The 16,501-nt window shown below is 60.6% G+C and overlaps 1 protein-coding gene across 1 annotated transcript in view; it reads left to right on the forward strand.

The window, feature by feature from the left end:
• The window catches only part of EPHA8 (EPH receptor A8), a 28,653-nt gene extending 14,061 nt beyond the window's left edge, over positions 1-14,592 (forward strand). The window contains exons 3-16 of the mRNA XM_032864065.1: positions 52-207; positions 2,399-2,734; positions 6,787-6,911; positions 6,989-7,151; positions 8,305-8,398; positions 9,558-9,625; positions 10,484-10,648; positions 10,842-11,027; positions 11,328-11,389; positions 11,988-12,197; positions 13,002-13,151; positions 13,257-13,447; positions 13,955-14,128; positions 14,301-14,592. Coding sequence (XP_032719956.1) covers positions 52-207; positions 2,399-2,734; positions 6,787-6,911; positions 6,989-7,151; positions 8,305-8,398; positions 9,558-9,625; positions 10,484-10,648; positions 10,842-11,027; positions 11,328-11,389; positions 11,988-12,197; positions 13,002-13,151; positions 13,257-13,447; positions 13,955-14,128; positions 14,301-14,415 — 2,195 coding nt within the window. The 3' untranslated portion in view covers positions 14,416-14,592. The remainder of the gene's footprint in view (positions 1-51; positions 208-2,398; positions 2,735-6,786; positions 6,912-6,988; positions 7,152-8,304; positions 8,399-9,557; positions 9,626-10,483; positions 10,649-10,841; positions 11,028-11,327; positions 11,390-11,987; positions 12,198-13,001; positions 13,152-13,256; positions 13,448-13,954; positions 14,129-14,300) is intronic.
• The last annotated feature ends 1,909 nt before the right edge of the window (positions 14,593-16,501 follow it).

The following is a 16,501-nucleotide window of genomic DNA, read 5'->3' on the forward strand; positions in this document are numbered from 1 at the left end:
CCGGCCAGGGCGGCCTGGTGGTCTCCTCTGAAGCCGCCTTATCCTCCGCAGCCTGTGAGCTGGGCTTCTACAAGTCGGCTCCCGGGGACCAGCTCTGCGCCCGCTGCCCTCTCCACAGCCACTCTGCAGCCCCCGCTGCCCAGGCCTGCCGCTGTGACCTCAGCTACTACCGCGCATCCCTAGACCCGCCATCTGCAGCCTGCACCCGTGAGTACCGCCCTGCACCCCGGAATCCTGGAGACCAAGAGCAGGCCAGGACCCCCTGCTCCCAGACTCCAGGGAGCCAGGACTCTGGAGGGGACACAGGGACAGGTGGCTTTCTTGGACCAGGGGCCAGTCTAGGGCTGGGGGGCGACTCAAACTCTGCCTCCTTCGTGGGAGTCCCTACCTTGACCTCTCTCGGGGTCCCCACTTCCTGTCATACATCACCTGCCACCTCTCCTCAGGGGAATCTTTCCTTCCTTCCCTCCGTCTTTCCTCCCTGCTTCAGAGGACCGATGAGAGGTGGCTTTGGTCATTTCCTGACCCAGTAGTGAGGCTGATGTCCTGGGAGCTGGGGTGGGCAAGCCAGCAGGTTCCCAGGGAGCAGAGGAGTATCAGAGGAGCCCCTGATCCCTGTCATCCCTGATGGTCAGAGCTGCCTCCGTGTGTGTGCGGTGAGTGCACGAGTGTGTGCTGGGAGTGTGTGTGGCTGCCTGCGCGGATGCTGCCAGGTGTGGGTCTGATTCTGCATGTGGCTCTGGAACACCTGCTGTGATGGTGACACCGTGTGGGTCTGTGTCAGCAGCTGCTCCTATGGAAGACGCCTGCATAGTGTTTGTAAGCTCCAGTGTGAACGTCGGGGTTTTATGCCCGTGTGTGTAAAGGATTGCTACGGCTGTGTGTGCACATCCGGGTCCCTGAAGGGGACCCCCAGGTCCCCGCAGAGCTTTCATGAATGTGCCTTGGGGGTTCAGCATGTGCACACCTCTCTTTGCAGGGGACGCGCGTGTGCCTGGAGAAGTGTGGTTGTGTGTGCTCATGCCCTGTGTACCCGAGGGGATGCCAAGGGACTCTGGCACCGTGCCTGCAGGGCTGCGTGACTGTCCCAGCGATTTGATGGTTCTCCTTCATTACTTCCTCTCCTGGCCTGAAGGGACCTCTCACACCACCCCCCATCCCCGCTGGGAGAGGCAGCATCCAGCTTAGCCCATCCCGTTTGCCAACCCTGGTCTCTTGTGGTAGGGTGACAGGGGCTTCCTAAGGATCTGTCTGGTTGTGCCCTCCAGTCTATCCCAGCCTCAGTCCCCAATCTCCCTCTCCCCCCACATCCTTCATGCCAAGCCCCCCCGGGTCCCTGTATGTGGGAGGTGAGAGTCTGTGCGCACGCGCACGCACACACACACACACACACACTGTCTCCCTCCCTCCCTCCCTTCCTCCCTCCCTCCTTCCTTCTGCCCAGGCCTGTGTGTTTACCCCATGTGGGACTGGCCCAGGCAGAAAGGATGGCTGAGTGACATGGGAACTACCATGGGGTTTGCAGGCAAGGTGAGCCCAGCTCTAGATCAGGGACACTTGTATTCAGCGAGCCAGACTCCAGTTTTCCTCCAGATCCACAATTCAGGGCCCTCAGGTTCTAGAAATCTTAAGACTGTAAAAGACTAGGCTTTTAGTATTCCATGCCCTTCGGATTCTATGATTCCCTATGATTCCGAGATTCTTCTATTTTCTTAAGATCTAAGAGTCCCTGCCTGGGATGCTGAGAACTGGAATTCTAAGCCCCAGGGGTCTCCACATTCCCCTCCATGCCCTCCAGACTCAAATCCCCACCCCCCCCAGGAGCCTACTCCAGCCCCCAACCCCCCAGCCCCAGCTCTCCAGAATCTCTGTGCTGCCCAACTGGGCTCCCTTGGGGGTGGGGGGTTGGGAGTGGGGGGTTACACTGCCAGAGACCCCACTGGGCTTCCCAGCACCTCCCCCACACCCCGCAGCAGGGCTCAGGGATCTGTGCAGTAAACCAAGCACAGAGGTTAAGGAATGGAGTGTGTAAGGCAGAGACAGCAAGGGCCTTTCACACCCAGGGTGGCTGCTGTGGGCACCCCCGAGGATTGTCCGTCTCTCATCCTGTTCCCGATGGAAACTTCAGGAAGCACAAACCTGGGATCTCTGTGGTCCAGCAGTGGGATGGTAAGGGATGGGGCTTAGCTTTCTGGACATAGACCTGACACTATGGTCCAGTCTGATGCTGTGTCTGCTCTTAGGGGGCTCCCAGAGGCTGGATGAGGCCAAGCCCTTTTCCTTGGGGACCCCCGAATATCATAGGGGAGTCCCAGTCCTTCTCTGGTCTGATGGAGGGCAACTGGGCCAGCCCAGGTAAATGCCCTCCACTGCCACCAGTCACGTCTCCTCTCCCCAGGGCCACCCTCCGCGCCCGTGAATCTGATCTCCAGCGTGAACGGGACATCCGTGACCCTGGAATGGGCCCCTCCCCTGGATCTGGGTGGCCGCAATGACATCACCTACAACGCCGTGTGCCGCCGCTGTCCTTGGGCATTGGGCCACTGCGAGACCTGTGGGAGCGGCCCCCGCTTCGTGCCTCAGCAGACAAGCCTGGTGCGGGCCAGTCTGATGGTGGCCAACCTGCTGGCCCACATGAACTACTCCTTCTGGATCGAGGCCGTCAATGGTGTGTCTGACCTGAGCCCTGAGCCCCGCCGGGCAGCGGTCGTCAACATCACCACGAACCAGGCAGGTAGGCGGAGTGGCTCGGGCTGGCAGCTTCCCTGGCCCCTGGCCCTGCCTTCCTCCCCAGGACTCAGAGCTCCGGGCTCTCCAGGCCGTTAGGAGAGTAGAACCTGTCCTGTAGGTGGGAGGAAGCCAACAAAGCAGAGACCGGTGGGCACGGCATTTCCTAGGTTCCAGAACCTTCTTTCCACCTCTTTCTTCCCTGGTACAATGGGAATAATGGTGTCTGCCTCGGGTACTATGATGAGGCTTAAGTGAGAGAGATGAAAATGCTTAGCCCCCCACCTGGCCCAAGGTCCGTGCCCCATAAATGTCATTAAAAGGTAAAATCACTCTGATTATCATTTTCCAGAACACCTGCCACTGCTGCCCCAGGGATGGACTTAGTTGCACTGGTTTGGACAACAGCCATTTATCTCGGGTCCTAGCCAGTTGTTGGGCTGGATTCTGCCCCTGGAGCCCCTCTCTTCCCAAATTCGGCTGGGTCCTGCCTGTCCAGTGACGGCCCGACCCAAGAGCCCATCACGGCAGCCTCGCCATCCGCAGCCACCCCAGCACACGCCTAGGACTGCTGTGGCCCCCACCCCGTCCCTGGCCCAGAGCCTTCTCACCATGTCACCAGGGAGGAGAGCAAGGGTCTGAGTCACCACGTAGGAAGTGGCAGAGTTGGCATTTGAACCCAGGTCTGTCCCGCCCGCAAGGGAAATGGGCCTCCCAACTGTGAGCCCAGGGCACCCCCTCTCTGATGCCAGAGATGGACATCCACTCGAGAGATTGTCATCCGACCAGCACATGTGGGGCACCCCCAGAATGCCCGGCTCTGTCCTCGGGGCTGGTGACATGGTGGGGAATAGGCCTGTGGGTCTGGTGCTTGTGGCCCTGCCCTTGCCCATGGGTATCCAGAGCCCAGCAGTGCTCCTGACGCCACCAGTATGCTCCATCATGAAAAGAAAAACCCTCCCTTGAAGGCATGCTCCCCTCCACCACCAACCAGTTCTCTTCCCAGGGAACCTTCCCAAAAGAGCAGTCTGTGCGGCTGTATCTGCGTCCTCTTCAGGCAGCCCTGGCCAGGTCTGTCTCCCCAGCTGTTCACTGAAGTTCAGGGTCCCCACCTGGCCACACGCAGTGGGGGTTTTTTTTCCCTCTTCTTTCTTCCCTCATGGAACGCTTCTGTCTCGCCCCCAAGTCCCTCCTACCCCCCCATTTCCTGTCCATCTGTCTGCCCTGCCCTCCTCCATCTTTGCCAGCCCCTCTTCTAGAAACAGCCTCAGAAGGCTAGAGGACCCCATGCTTGTCCCGGACTTCCTCTCTTCCATGTTCACCTGGGTCCATCTTCCCTGAGTGACCTGATTAGGGCCCATGGCTAGGAACCCCGCTGACATTTTGTCACCAGCACAGGCCTCTCCCCTGAGGACCATGTGCCCATTCTTGCCCCTGCTCAGATGTGTTTTAGCCACACAGCACGCAGCCCCCCACTCCCAGAACACGGCACCACTGTTCATGGGGTCGCTCAAGCCCCAGAGCCCGTTGTCATCCGGACTCTCCCTCCCTCCCTGTCTCTGTACCACGTCCACCCACCTGCCAGGCCCACCGGGCCTCCCTCCAGGTGACAGTCTCTGCCTCAGACCCCTTCCAATCTATTTCCCTGAGCTCAGGCTACTGTGATAAAATACCATAGGTCGGGGGCTTAAACCACAGAAATGCACTGATGATAGTCCTTAAGGCTGGAGGTCCAAGATCAAGGTGCTGGGCAGTTTGGTTTCTAGTGAGAACCTGCTTCCTGGCTTGTGGATAGCCGCCTGCTCGCTGTGTTCTCGCAAGGCAGAGAAAGAGAGAAGTCTAATCCCATCCTGAGGGCCTCGCCTGCATGACCCCACTGACACCTAATTGTGTCCCCAGGCCCCGCCTACAAACACTATGAAATTAGGGCTTCAATATATGAATTTGGGGAGCGGGACCCAGTTCAGTCCATAACATATTCCCACCCCCACCCTGCATTGTCTGGATGACCCCGGAGCCCGCTCCCCCTCGCCCCAGGAGACATTCTCACTCCACATCCTGATTGAATTTTAAAAGTGTAAGTGAGTTCTGGTCACACCTGAGTCCTTTACCGGCTTCAGCCTGAGCTCAGATCCCATTGAGACCCTCCTAGAGCCAGGACGGCGGGGGGGGGGGCACCCAGGCCACCTACCCCACTCACCCCTCCAGCCTCACCCACTTACTCTCACCTGGCTCCCTCCCTTGCAACCGCACGGGCCTCCCATGCATCTGTCCACCTCTTGGAGCACACCAAGCGCTTCCTGCCTCGGCCTTACTTCTCCTCTGGAGAGCGCTGGTGGGATCAGAGTCTCTTAAGTGGGTGGCCTCACAGGTGGGAAGTCCTTTGGAATGACAGGCTCCTCTCTGTGATGCTGTGTGGCTGATTCCTTCAGTCCTTGGTTCCGCTGTCATCCCTGCCTTGGGGAGACCCACCATGACCACCTCCCCGCCCCAGCTAAAATGGCCTGGTTCCACTCCCCACTCCCGCCCTCTCTGCATACAAGGTCGGCTCCATCACACGCCCAGCCTTCCTCCTGTCCCTCGGCGTACTTAACCAGCCTGTGATTATACATCGATTTGTTTTCTTATTTACTTTCTCTGTATGGATTATAAGCTCCTTGAAAGCTGCCTCGGTCACTGTGGATCTCCAGGTCCTAGTAGACCACAAGGCATGTGGAAGGCATTCAGAAAATCCTGGGACGGTGGGGGGTGGCCCTGGGGCAGGTAACAGCCCTGAGCAAATTGGTGAGGTCTGGCCTCCAATGGCCCTCCGCTCTCCCTCTCCTCCCCTCTCCTCTTCTCTGTTCCTCTTCTCTACAGCATTCTCCTCCTTGGAGCCTCTCTGGTGCCCCCACCCTGTTTCCCTTCCTCCTCTGTGTTCCTGGTCCCCCTCTGTGTCTGCTCCCCTCATACGGCACCTCTTGCCTTGGAAGTCCTTTGTTTTTAAGGGGCACCTACGTATTGCTGGCACTGGTGCATGTTCTTCCCAAACAACGGTCTTACCCCATCCTCACCTCATCCTGGCAGGTGGTGCTAGTCTAGTTTCCCGTTCTGGATGGGGAAACTGCACCCCAGGGAGTAATGGCCCCAGCCACCAAGAAGAGGCCAGGTTGTGACCCAGGCCCAATTCTGGAGCTGATGGGGGGCCCTGTGCCACGCCCTCCCACTTAACTCTGGGAATTTATTTTTCATGTCAAAGTCACCTAGCAATGTTTGTTGGGTACCTACCCTGTGTAGCCCCTGCTTTCGAGGAGCTCCGGACGTGCAGGGGGAGTGGGGGACAGGACACCCAGATAGTGGGACGGGGTAGCTGTGGGCCAGAGAGTCAGCCTGGCTGCGGCTGGCTGACTCTGGCACTTTTCCAGCAGACTCACCTTGGGGGTAGGTGCCCTGAAAGCAGGAGACAGGGAGGGAGGGAATGATGACTCAGTCACTGCATGACCTGTTGAACAGGTGACCTGGTGTGACACAGGAATCTTGGGGCTCAGGGGCGCCCAGCTCATTACCTTTCCCCGAGTATCAGAGCTGCTGCGGTCCTACCCTCCAAACCCAGGCAGCGAGGACACGGGGTCCGTCTACTTTTCCCCTCTCCTTCCTCCTCCTCAGGCAGTCCTGAGAGCCTGTCCTACCCCAGACCCTTGGAGATAGAGACATCCGGTGGTGGGGCCCCAGGGCATCGAGGGTCTGCTGGTTGGGTTCGCGGTGTCCAGCAGGCTTCCAGAGGATGGACCTGGCCAGAGATGAGAAGGAGGCAGTGAAAGCTGGGGGAGTCAGGCCTCATCTGGGTCAAACCAGCCCCAGCATCCGGGCCCAGAGCCAGGCTGTGCCGACCCCGGGGGACCGACCAGAGTGGCAGCGGGTGATTTGCTAGGAGTGTTGGAGGCCGCCGGCTCTCCTGGGACGGGAGCTGGGGAGCAGGATCGTTGGCGAGTCCGCCCCAAGCCAGCTTCCCTGGGACAGAGGCCAGTCTCCGTTATCCCCCATCCATCCATCTGACCGAGGCTGGCCTCCGTCCCCTAGCCCCGTCCCAGGTGGTGGTGATCCGCCAGGAGCGGGCCGGGCAGACAAGCGTGTCCCTGCTGTGGCAGGAGCCGGAGCAGCCCAACGGCATCATCCTGGAGTACGAGATCAAGTACTACGAGAAGGTACCAGCGGGGAAGGGAGAAAGGGGCAGCGGAAGCCGGCGGGAGGAGCCTGGGCTGACCACCCCTCTTGTGCCCAGGACAAGGAGATGCAGAGCTACTCTACCCTCAAGGCTGTCACCACCAGGGCCACCGTCTCGGGCCTCAAGCCGGGCACCCGCTACATGTTCCAGGTCCGAGCCCGCACGTCCGCAGGCTGCGGCCGCTTCAGCCAGGCCATGGAGGTGGAGACTGGGAAACCCCGTGAGTGCGGGGAGCGGGGAGGCCAAGAGAGCTGGGCCAGGCCGGGTGCTGGGGCCCCGGTGGCCAGAGGAAGGGAACGCCACACACTGAGGCTCTGAGAATGGAAGCGACTTGCCCAAGATGACGGAGCCGGTGACAGCCCACCAAACACTGGCTGTCACCAAGTCACCAGGGTGTCTCGCCGGTGTCATGGTGCGCATCACGGACAAGACCCCTTATACTTGCCCCAGAGACCCTCTAGGTAGTTGTCCAACAATTCAGGTTGGCTTTTTGTTTGTTTGTTTGTTTGTTTTTTTAAGATTTTATTTATTTACCTACTTACTTATTTTAGAGAGAGAGAGAGAGCACGAGAACGTGTGGAGGGGGAGGGGCAAAGGGAGAGGGAGAGAATCTCAAGCAGACTCCTTGCGAATCACAAAGCCTGGCACAGGGCTTGATCTTGTGACCCTGGGATCATGACCTGAGCCAAAATCAAGAGTTGGATGCTCAACCGACTGAGCCCCCAGGCGCCCCAGCAATTCCGACCGTCAGGGTGATCCTGAGGCACATTCAAGCTTGAGGATGCCCTGCCCCCCTCTTCAGCTGCTTGGGTTCCTCTCTGTGCTCTATGCTGGGATGCCCTCTGGGGGTGGTGTTGGCAGAGAAAGGTTCGAGCCCCAGCCGATGGAGTGTCTCAAGTGCTCTGAGGTCTGATACTGCACTGAGACTGCCCCGCTCCCTCCCGTTTACTGTGTGGCCTGGAGTAAGTTCCCTGCTTCTCCGACCCTCAGGGTTCTTGTCTGAAAGCTGAAGAGAATAGTGGGTTCTTCTGTAACTGGGACGGGAACCCGCACCTCCCAGCACAATCAGTTTTGCTACTGTTTGAACAACAGGCGGGACAGGCAGGTTACAGGGGGACGACACGGGCTCAGAGAGTCTAGTGCTTCTCCGGGGCTCACACCGTGCCAGAAAGTGCTGGCACCGGAGTGGGAAGCCGGGAAGCCTGGGGCAGCAGGGTTTGGAGGAACAGCTTAGTAGAGGGGAGGGTCCAGGCAGAGGAGGAGGCAGCTGTGACCCCAACCCAGGGCTGACTCAGCCAGGATGCTGCTCACCCCGTGTGTCCGCCCCAGGGAGCCGCCAGAACCCCTCACCCTGCTGTTCCCCACCCCCCCAGGGCCCCGCTATGACACCCGGACCATTGTGTGGATCTGCCTGACACTCATCACGGGCCTGGTCGTGCTTCTGCTCTTGCTCATCTGCAAAAAGAGGTGGGTGGTCCTGGCTGCGCCACCCCCACACCCCTGCCTCTGCACCACCACCCAAACCCCTCCCCCACCAGCCTGGTCCAGGCTCCACCAAGCTGCTGGGGGCTGGCTTTGCTTCCTGCATACGTGCTCTTCTTTCCCCCTCAGGGAATGGGGAACGCTTCTGTCTCGCCCCCAAGCCCCTCCTACCCCCCCATTTCCTGTCCACCTGTCTCCCCTGCCCTTCTCCATCGCTGCCAGCCCCTCTTCTAGAAACAGCCTCAGAAGGCTAGAGGACCCCATGCTTGTCCCGGACTCTCCTCTCTTCCCTTTTCACCCGGGGCCATCTTCCCTGAGTGACCTGATCAGGGCCAATGGCTAGGAACCCTGCTGTCATGCTGACATTTTGTCACCAGCACAGGCCTCTCCCCTGAGGACCATGTGCCCACTCCCGCCCCCGCTCCGATGTGTTTTAGCCACTCGGCACGCAGCCCCCCACTCCCAGAACACGGCACCACTGTTCATGGGGTCGCTCAAGCCCCAGAGCCGGTTGTCATCCAGACTCTCCCTCCCTGTCTCCGTACCACGTCCACCCACCTGCCAGGCCCACCGGGCCTCCCTCCAGGTGACCGTCTCCGCCTCACTCAATGCTGTGATGGAGACATTCTGGTGTCATGTTGCAGGTGAACTAGTTGGGGATCAGAGAGGTTGTTAGGGCTTTTCTGCCAAGTAGATGTCAGAACTGGGACAGGAACCAAGGTCTGTCAAAACTGAAGTTGCCGTTCTCTCCCACGGCATCCCAGAGGGGTGTGTGGGCTTAGGAATCCAGACAGCGAGGCCTGGAAGCATCGTCTTACACATGGAGACACGGGCCCAGGGAAGGGAGGGGGCTGGCCAAGGTCACACAGTGTCATAGATACCAGAAGCCCCTGTCCCCACCCCCAAGGGTGGTTTCATATAAAATGGGGCTTAGGCTGTGTAGACTGATGTGCAGACCAGGTGCACTTGATTTTGTAAATCGTAACTGTCAAAGGTGTCACCGTCCAGCTGGGTTGAGAGCCTGAGGGTGGGGACTCTGCTCTGTAGGGGCAGGAGCTGACCGGAAAGGGAAGGAGCTAGAAGGGAGGAGTTCTGCTCTGCCCCCGACCCGGGTCAGGACTGAGGCTAGGGCTGTCCTCCCCAGGCACTGCGGCTACAGCAAGGCCTTCCAGGACTCGGACGAGGAGAAGATGCAGTATCAGAATGGGCAGGGTGAGTGCAGGGGCCCAGGCTCCTGGGGGCAGAGAGGAGGTCCGGCGGGGTGGGGGTGAGGACAGTGCTGGTCTGGGGAGGGGACAGGTGGGGAGGAGCAGGGCAGCGCGCGGAAAAGAGGAGAGCCCCAGAGATAGACAGTAGGATGTCAGAGACCCCAGACCTCAGAGGCGGGGCACTGTTCACCCTTATCAGGTTGGCGGGCCCTACCCGGGATGCTAGAAACTCTCCTCCCCAGGAAATGCACGCATCTGCACTCACACACAATTTTGTGTAGTTTCGGAGGGGGTGTGTCATATACTGTTGGATAAGAACCCATGCTGCAGACAGCTTTCCCAGGATCCTGCAGGGACCCCACAAGATGGGGCACATAGGAGAAAGCCTACCTCCGTACCTCACACCTGTGCCCGTGGTAGACGTTAGTATCAGTTCTGGTACCGATTCTCAGCTGAGTGCAGCTCAGAGTCCTTCTCACTGCGGTTTTCTAGGGAGTTACTTTCAATCAGAATTGGCGTTTGTGATGAAAATGTTTTTGCTACATTTCTACCCTAGAGCAATTTAGATAGACCTTAAAGATTCTAGAAGTGACCCCCCAGAAAACAGCAGATGTGCTCAGAACCCACCGGAGATCCCAAAGTCCCCTAGAGACCCCATAGCTCCTCCATAGAGACCCCATTTTCACTTGGTAAGCACGTACTGGGCACCTACTGTTTGCTGCCACAACTTGGGCTTCCTGGGGCTTCCCAGGGACCCTCCTTACCCTCCGCATCCCATCCCAGACCTACCCCAGGCCCAGGGCATGCTGCGAGAGCAAGCCTTCTGCACCCCATTCATGGCATTTCTTTCCTGGCCCTTCAGCACCCCCACCTGTCTTCCTGCCCCTGCACCACCCCCCAGGGAAGATCCCGGAGCCCCAGTTCTATGCAGAACCCCACAATTACGAAGAGCCAGGGCGGGCGGGCCGCAGTTTCACCCGAGAGATTGAAGCTTCCAGGATCCACATCGAGAAAATTATCGGCTCTGGTGAGCCTTGGGGGTTGTGAAGGTGGGGACAGCACAGAGGGGTGCCCGGGGGAGGGGCACCCAGGGCAGGGAAAGAGGGGAGTCCTGGAGAACACACTTCGTGGGGCAGGGTGGGGGAGGGTGGTGCTGGGGTCCAGGTGTGGAAGGGAGGGTCCCACAGCCCTCCTCTCCCTGCCCCACTCGGGGTCCACAGGGGAGTCCGGTGAGGTCTGCTACGGGCGGCTGCGAGTGCCGGGACAGCGGGATGTGCCCGTGGCCATCAAGGCCCTCAAAGCCGGCTACACAGAGAGGCAGCGGCAGGACTTTCTGAGTGAGGCGTCCATCATGGGTCAGTTTGACCACCCCAATATCATCCGCCTGGAAGGAGTTGTCACCCGTGGTAGGTCCCGGGCTGGGGCAGCCTCACCCTGCAGGGCCCCTCCTGCCCCAGCACGGAAGTCTGGGTCCACCCCTGGACCACGGTGCTCTGCCCTCCTCTGTCCCCAACCCCCCAGTTCAGGTTCCTGGGTGACTTGGGTGGGGAGGGGACCCAGAGTCCAGGACCCCAGTGGGAACCCTAGTCTCCCTGGAGCCCTCAGTGCCGGCCAAGCTCTTGGCAGCTCACAGAGGGACCGTGTTCCTGGGGTCTCTGATCGATAGACTCGATCAAGAGCCACCCCGTGCCTCTACCCCTCCCCAGGCCGCCTGGCAATGATCGTGACCGAGTACATGGAGAACGGCTCTCTGGACGCCTTCCTGCGGGTGCGTGTCCCACGCCACCTTCCCCGTGGGTGTGGGGGGAGGGGAACTCAGTCTGGGTGTTGGGAGATAAGGACAGGCCTCCAGACACCCACGGGAGCTTGGACCCTGTGGAAGGGTCGTGGGAAGGGGCGTGGAGTACAGGGAGGAGCGTGGGAAAGGGGAAGGGGCGTGGAGTACAGGGAGGAGCCTTAAGGGTCAGCCGATCAAATTGCCTTGCAGCCCCCCTTAATGGGAAGGGCCCTCCGCGCACGGGGTCCTCTGCCCTGCACACAGGCTGGGAGGGGTGCCTCCGTGGAGACCCAGGGTCCCGCCCGCTGGGAGGCACGGTGCGTGTTGGGGAAATAGCTAGCCTGCAGCCTCCTCCCCCGAGCCGTTTATCTGCTGAGCCTCCCGGCACTGGGCTTCCCCTCTCTGGGCCTCCGTTTCTCCTTCTCAGGATGGGTGAGATGTCATCACAGCCCCACCTCCCTCTCAGGGTCGCTAAGAGCGTAAATGAGACCATGAGAAGGAGCTGAGACAGGAACGTGCTTCCTAAGCAGTGAAGACACTTGGCACGCGGCACGGAGCCTTGCTGAAGCCCAGCCGTGTCCCCCTACAGACTCACGACGGGCAGCTCACCATCACGCAGCTGGTGGGCATGCTCAGAGGCGTGGGCGCCGGCATGTGCTACCTCTCCGACCTGGGCTACGTCCACCGAGACCTGGCTGCCCGCAACGTCCTGGTTGACAGCAACCTGGTGTGCAAGGTGTCCGACTTCGGGCTCTCCCGGGTGCTGGAGGATGACCCTGGTGCGGCCTACACCACCACGGTGCGTGGGCCCCCCGCTTTCCGGTGAGACCAGGGAGGGCTCCCACACACACAGTGAAGTTGGAAATGTCAGGGCTGCCTTCAGCCGGGGCAAGTCCTACTTCTTCTCCGAACCTCAGTTTCCCCCTCTGGGAAATGGGAGCTCCCATTCCCACCTTTCCTATATACCAGGTGGCCTGGGGAGACACCAGGGCTCGGCCCGCGGTCACTCACTGGGAGGTTTTGGGAGGGTCAGTGTCTCTCTGAATCGCGAATCCACTCTACATTCGTCTGTAAGGATTAGCTAAACCCTGATGGCGGCAGAAGCTGTTCCGTAGAGAGGCAGGCCTCTCGAGAGAAGCCTTGGGGGCCACCCTCGAGGCAAGAGGCTGAGTGGGCCGGGGCTCGGGCCCCCCAACCTTACCTCAGTGAGAACCTTCCCTTGGGCCCCCCCCCCCCCCCCACCGAGCATCCGGACAAGGTTTCACTTAGAGAAAGGATTTTGTGACAAAAACAGAAAGAAACAAGAAAGAAAGGAAGGCAGGGCAGCGAGATAATGAGCAAGCAGAGTCCCACAGGCTGCGTCCCTTGTCAGTCTGTTGACGGGTGTTTGCTGAGCACCTGCTGTGTTCCAGCCACACCACGCGGGTCCTCCGCTCAGTCTGCAAATCAGCTGGGAGTGCGGGTCCCCTGAGCTGAACGGGGGCTCCAGGCAGGGGGAGACTGGGCCTCTGCTCCTGCGCTGCCGCGCTCCTGGCCCTGCCCCGGCGCTCGCTCCCTGCCCCGGGCCGGGGAGAAGGCCTGGGCACTTGCGCATGTCTTGCAGGGAGGCAAGATCCCAATCCGCTGGACAGCCCCGGAGGCCATCGCTTTCCGGACCTTCTCCTCAGCCAGCGACGTGTGGAGCTTCGGTGTGGTCATGTGGGAGGTGCTGGCCTACGGGGAGAGGCCCTACTGGAACATGACAAACCGTGATGTGAGTCCGGGACCCTGGCTGGGCAGAGGCCGAGGGAGGTGTTGGGCAGAAGGGACGGGGGCGGACTCCAGCCCAGCACTGTGCTTGTCCCCCCCTCCACCCCAGGTCATCAGCTCCGTGGAGGAGGGGTACCGCCTGCCTGCACCCATGGGCTGCCCCCGCGCCCTGCACCAGCTCATGCTGGACTGCTGGCACAAGGACAGGGCCCAGCGGCCTCGCTTCTCCCAGATTGTCAGTGTCCTTGATGCCCTCATCCGGAGCCCTGAGAGTCTCAGGGCTACTGCCACTGTCAACAGGTGCCTGGCGCCCACCCCAGCTCTGCCCAAACCCAGTTGCCCTCCCGGTATTCCCCCAGATAAGGCCCAGACTTAGGGTCAGCCCTGACGTCCAGACCACACCGAGCTGACTCCTAAGGCCCTGACCTGCCTAGGCCCCTGACCCCTGAGCTTCCTGGGCCCTTGACCCCTGTCAAGTCTGGACCCCCAACCCCTGGCTTACCTGGGCCCCTGACTGCTGTCCTACCTGGGCTCCCCACCCGTGTCCTGTCTGCGCCCCTGAGCCCTGAGCTTCCTGGGCCCCTCATCGCTGCCTTACCTGGGCCCCTGACAGCTGTCCTGCCTGGACCCCGGACCCTGGCCCTGCCTGAGATTTCCTCTGCCCTCTCCTTTCAGGCCTGGGGGCTACCTTGTCAGACCCTTTGCTCACTAGTGAGCCTGCATGGAGGCTGAGGGTGGCTGGTGCCAGGGTCCCCAAGGAAGGCAGAGACCCTGGCAGGCCACTTACCAAGGGCCCCTGTGCCTCAGGTGCCCGCCCCCTGCCTTTGCCCAGAGCTGCTTTGACCTCCGCGGGGGCGGGGGTGGCAGCGGTGGCCTCACCGTGGGGGACTGGCTGGACTCCATCCGCATGGGCCGCTACCGGGACCACTTCGCTGCAGGCGGCTACTCCTCGCTGGGCATGGTGCTACGAATGGATGCTCAGTGAGTAAAGGGTCGGGTCGTGCCCGTGTGGGTGGGGACTGGAGGCAGGGCCACCCAGGCGGGGGGGGGTGGAGGGGGGGTGGGGGGAAAGCTCCAGGGGATGGGTCTGCCTCTGGCTCCGTGGTTCCTGGCCTCCCAGGCCCACCAGAGCAGCCCCACCCTTCCTTCACAGGGACGTGCGTGCCCTGGGCATCACCCTCATGGGCCACCAGAAGAAGATCCTGGGAAGCATCCAGACCATGAGGGCCCAGCTGACGAGCACCCAGGGGCCCCGTCGGCACCTCTGACCCAAGGCCAGTGGGGCCTGGGCAGCAACGAAAGCAGAACCGGGTCGTGTTGGCCATCAGAGGACTTGCAGGGTTGGCCGGGGGTCAGGCGTGCCCCCAAGCCTCTGTCCCTCCTCTCAGGTGCCAGGGAGGCCAAGAGCTCCCCCTCAGGACCTGGGCTTACTGGGGCTCAGCCTGCCTGGGGAGGGGCGTTCGGCACCCAGCATGGCTGGGACATCTGTCCCCAGGGCAGAGGGGCTGCTCATCCCCCGCGGCTGGGGCCTCGGTGACACGGAGCCCGACAGAGACATCACTCACCTGCCTCCGCGTGTGCGTGTGTGCGTGTGCATGTGTGCTGCTATGCTGTAGGGATGTGTTTTCATGAGGTTGTGGGAGCCTTAGTGAACATTTGTGATCACATGTGTGTGTCCAGCCATCAGGTCCGAGCACGGACGTGTGCTTACGGTGTGCATGCTTTTCCATTAGGGCGGGAGGCCCATGTGTGTGACCGTGGCTGGCGTGTTGTGAATGAGGACGCGCGTCACAGGCCTGTGCGCACAGAACTTGGTGTGACGCTGCCCACTGCGGGTGGGCCCAAGCCCCAGCGCCCGCAGGGACTAGGGAGAGGCTCATACCCACCTCCCCTGACACCTGGAGGCTGGAATCAGGGGCCACTTTGGAACCACACCAGCACCAGGCCCGCCCTCGTCTCTGCCAGGGTGAGCCCTCCCCCGGCTCTATCTCAGGTCTGCGCCCTCCCTCCAGCAGGTGGGGGGCCACCTGCGGTCTCCACCAGGCTCCCACCGCTGCTTCCACAGGAAAACAGGGTTCCTGGCCAGCCCCTCTGGCCGCCTACTGTGTAGACATCGCTGTAGAGTACACGAGATGCCCTCAGCTGGACTTGGCTGCCTGGTCAGGGGCCAGGCCCTTGAACTTCCCTCTGGGTTCCCATGCCCCTCCATGGCCCAGGGCTCCTCCCTTGGAAACCCTATGCCAACCTCTCACTGCCCAGCCCTGGCCTGCACCCCTCCCTCCTCAATCCTAAGATCAGGGACCATAAGATCACAGCTTTTCAGCCCCACGTCCGCCCCACCTCCTGTACCACCTGGGGAGACCAAGGCCCAGAGAGGGCGTGTGCCCTGTCCAAGGTCACACAGCAACCAAGTTTCAGAGCTGAGGCCGCCTGCCTCCCAGCCCAGTGCTCTTTCCCCCCACACCATCCCACACTGACAGCTGTGGGTGAGAGGGGGCTTTGGAAGCTCCCCCACCCTGAGACTGACCCTCCCCTTTATGGCCCACCAGGGTATGTAAATATCTTTTTTCTACCATGCCAGAATATTTTTTCCTCACTCCTGACAATGCAAAAATGGTCTTCAAAGCACATAAAAAGCACCCAGGGTGAGAAAGCACCATCCCAGGGGAAGCTTGGCAGGCAGGGCCCCAAGGAACCACTGGGCAGGATGCCTTGCATCCCCTGCCGGCCCCAGAGGGAGGGTCAAGCCCAGCTCCGCCCCACCCCCGGCCTAGCCCTCCCCGAGCCAGCACAGCTGTCCCGCAGAGATGCCAGCACTGAGCCCCCCCCTTCCTCCTGCAATAATTTGGGGAGTCTCAGCCCCGCCTAGGTGCTGCGGCCAGCTCTCTACACCTCTATATATTATATTACTATATAGCCGAGCTGTTCTTCCTTCCTATGGAAGTCGGAAACATGGTCAGGACACGATCCGGGGAGGACCCTGTCTTCCTCCCACCCCCACCCCACTCTCACCCAGTTCCTGAGCTCTGATCCTCACAGTCAGGGTGGACACGGTGGGCCCGGCACTTGCCAAAGTGTGGCCCCTGCCCCGGGTGTGAGGTGCCCTTGGGGCCCCAGGGATCTGCTTCTCTGTGGTCTTCATCCTGAGTCTTGAACTTGCCCACAATGAGAATAAATTCTGCCTCATCTTTGCCTGTGTCTCCCATTTTTTTCCCCATCCTTTCAGCCTCAACATCACCTGGTAAGAAAGAACAGCCTTCTGCTATGCACTTACTGTATGTATCCCATACATTTTTTTCTGCTCTAGTTTTCTCATCTATCTCGGGATGTAGGATTCATGCACCCATTTTATAT

This window comes from Lontra canadensis, unplaced genomic scaffold (genome assembly GCF_010015895.1).
Source record: "Lontra canadensis isolate GAN:19392208 unplaced genomic scaffold, GSC_riverotter_1.0 scaffold25, whole genome shotgun sequence".
NCBI lineage: Eukaryota > Metazoa > Chordata > Mammalia > Carnivora > Mustelidae > Lontra > Lontra canadensis.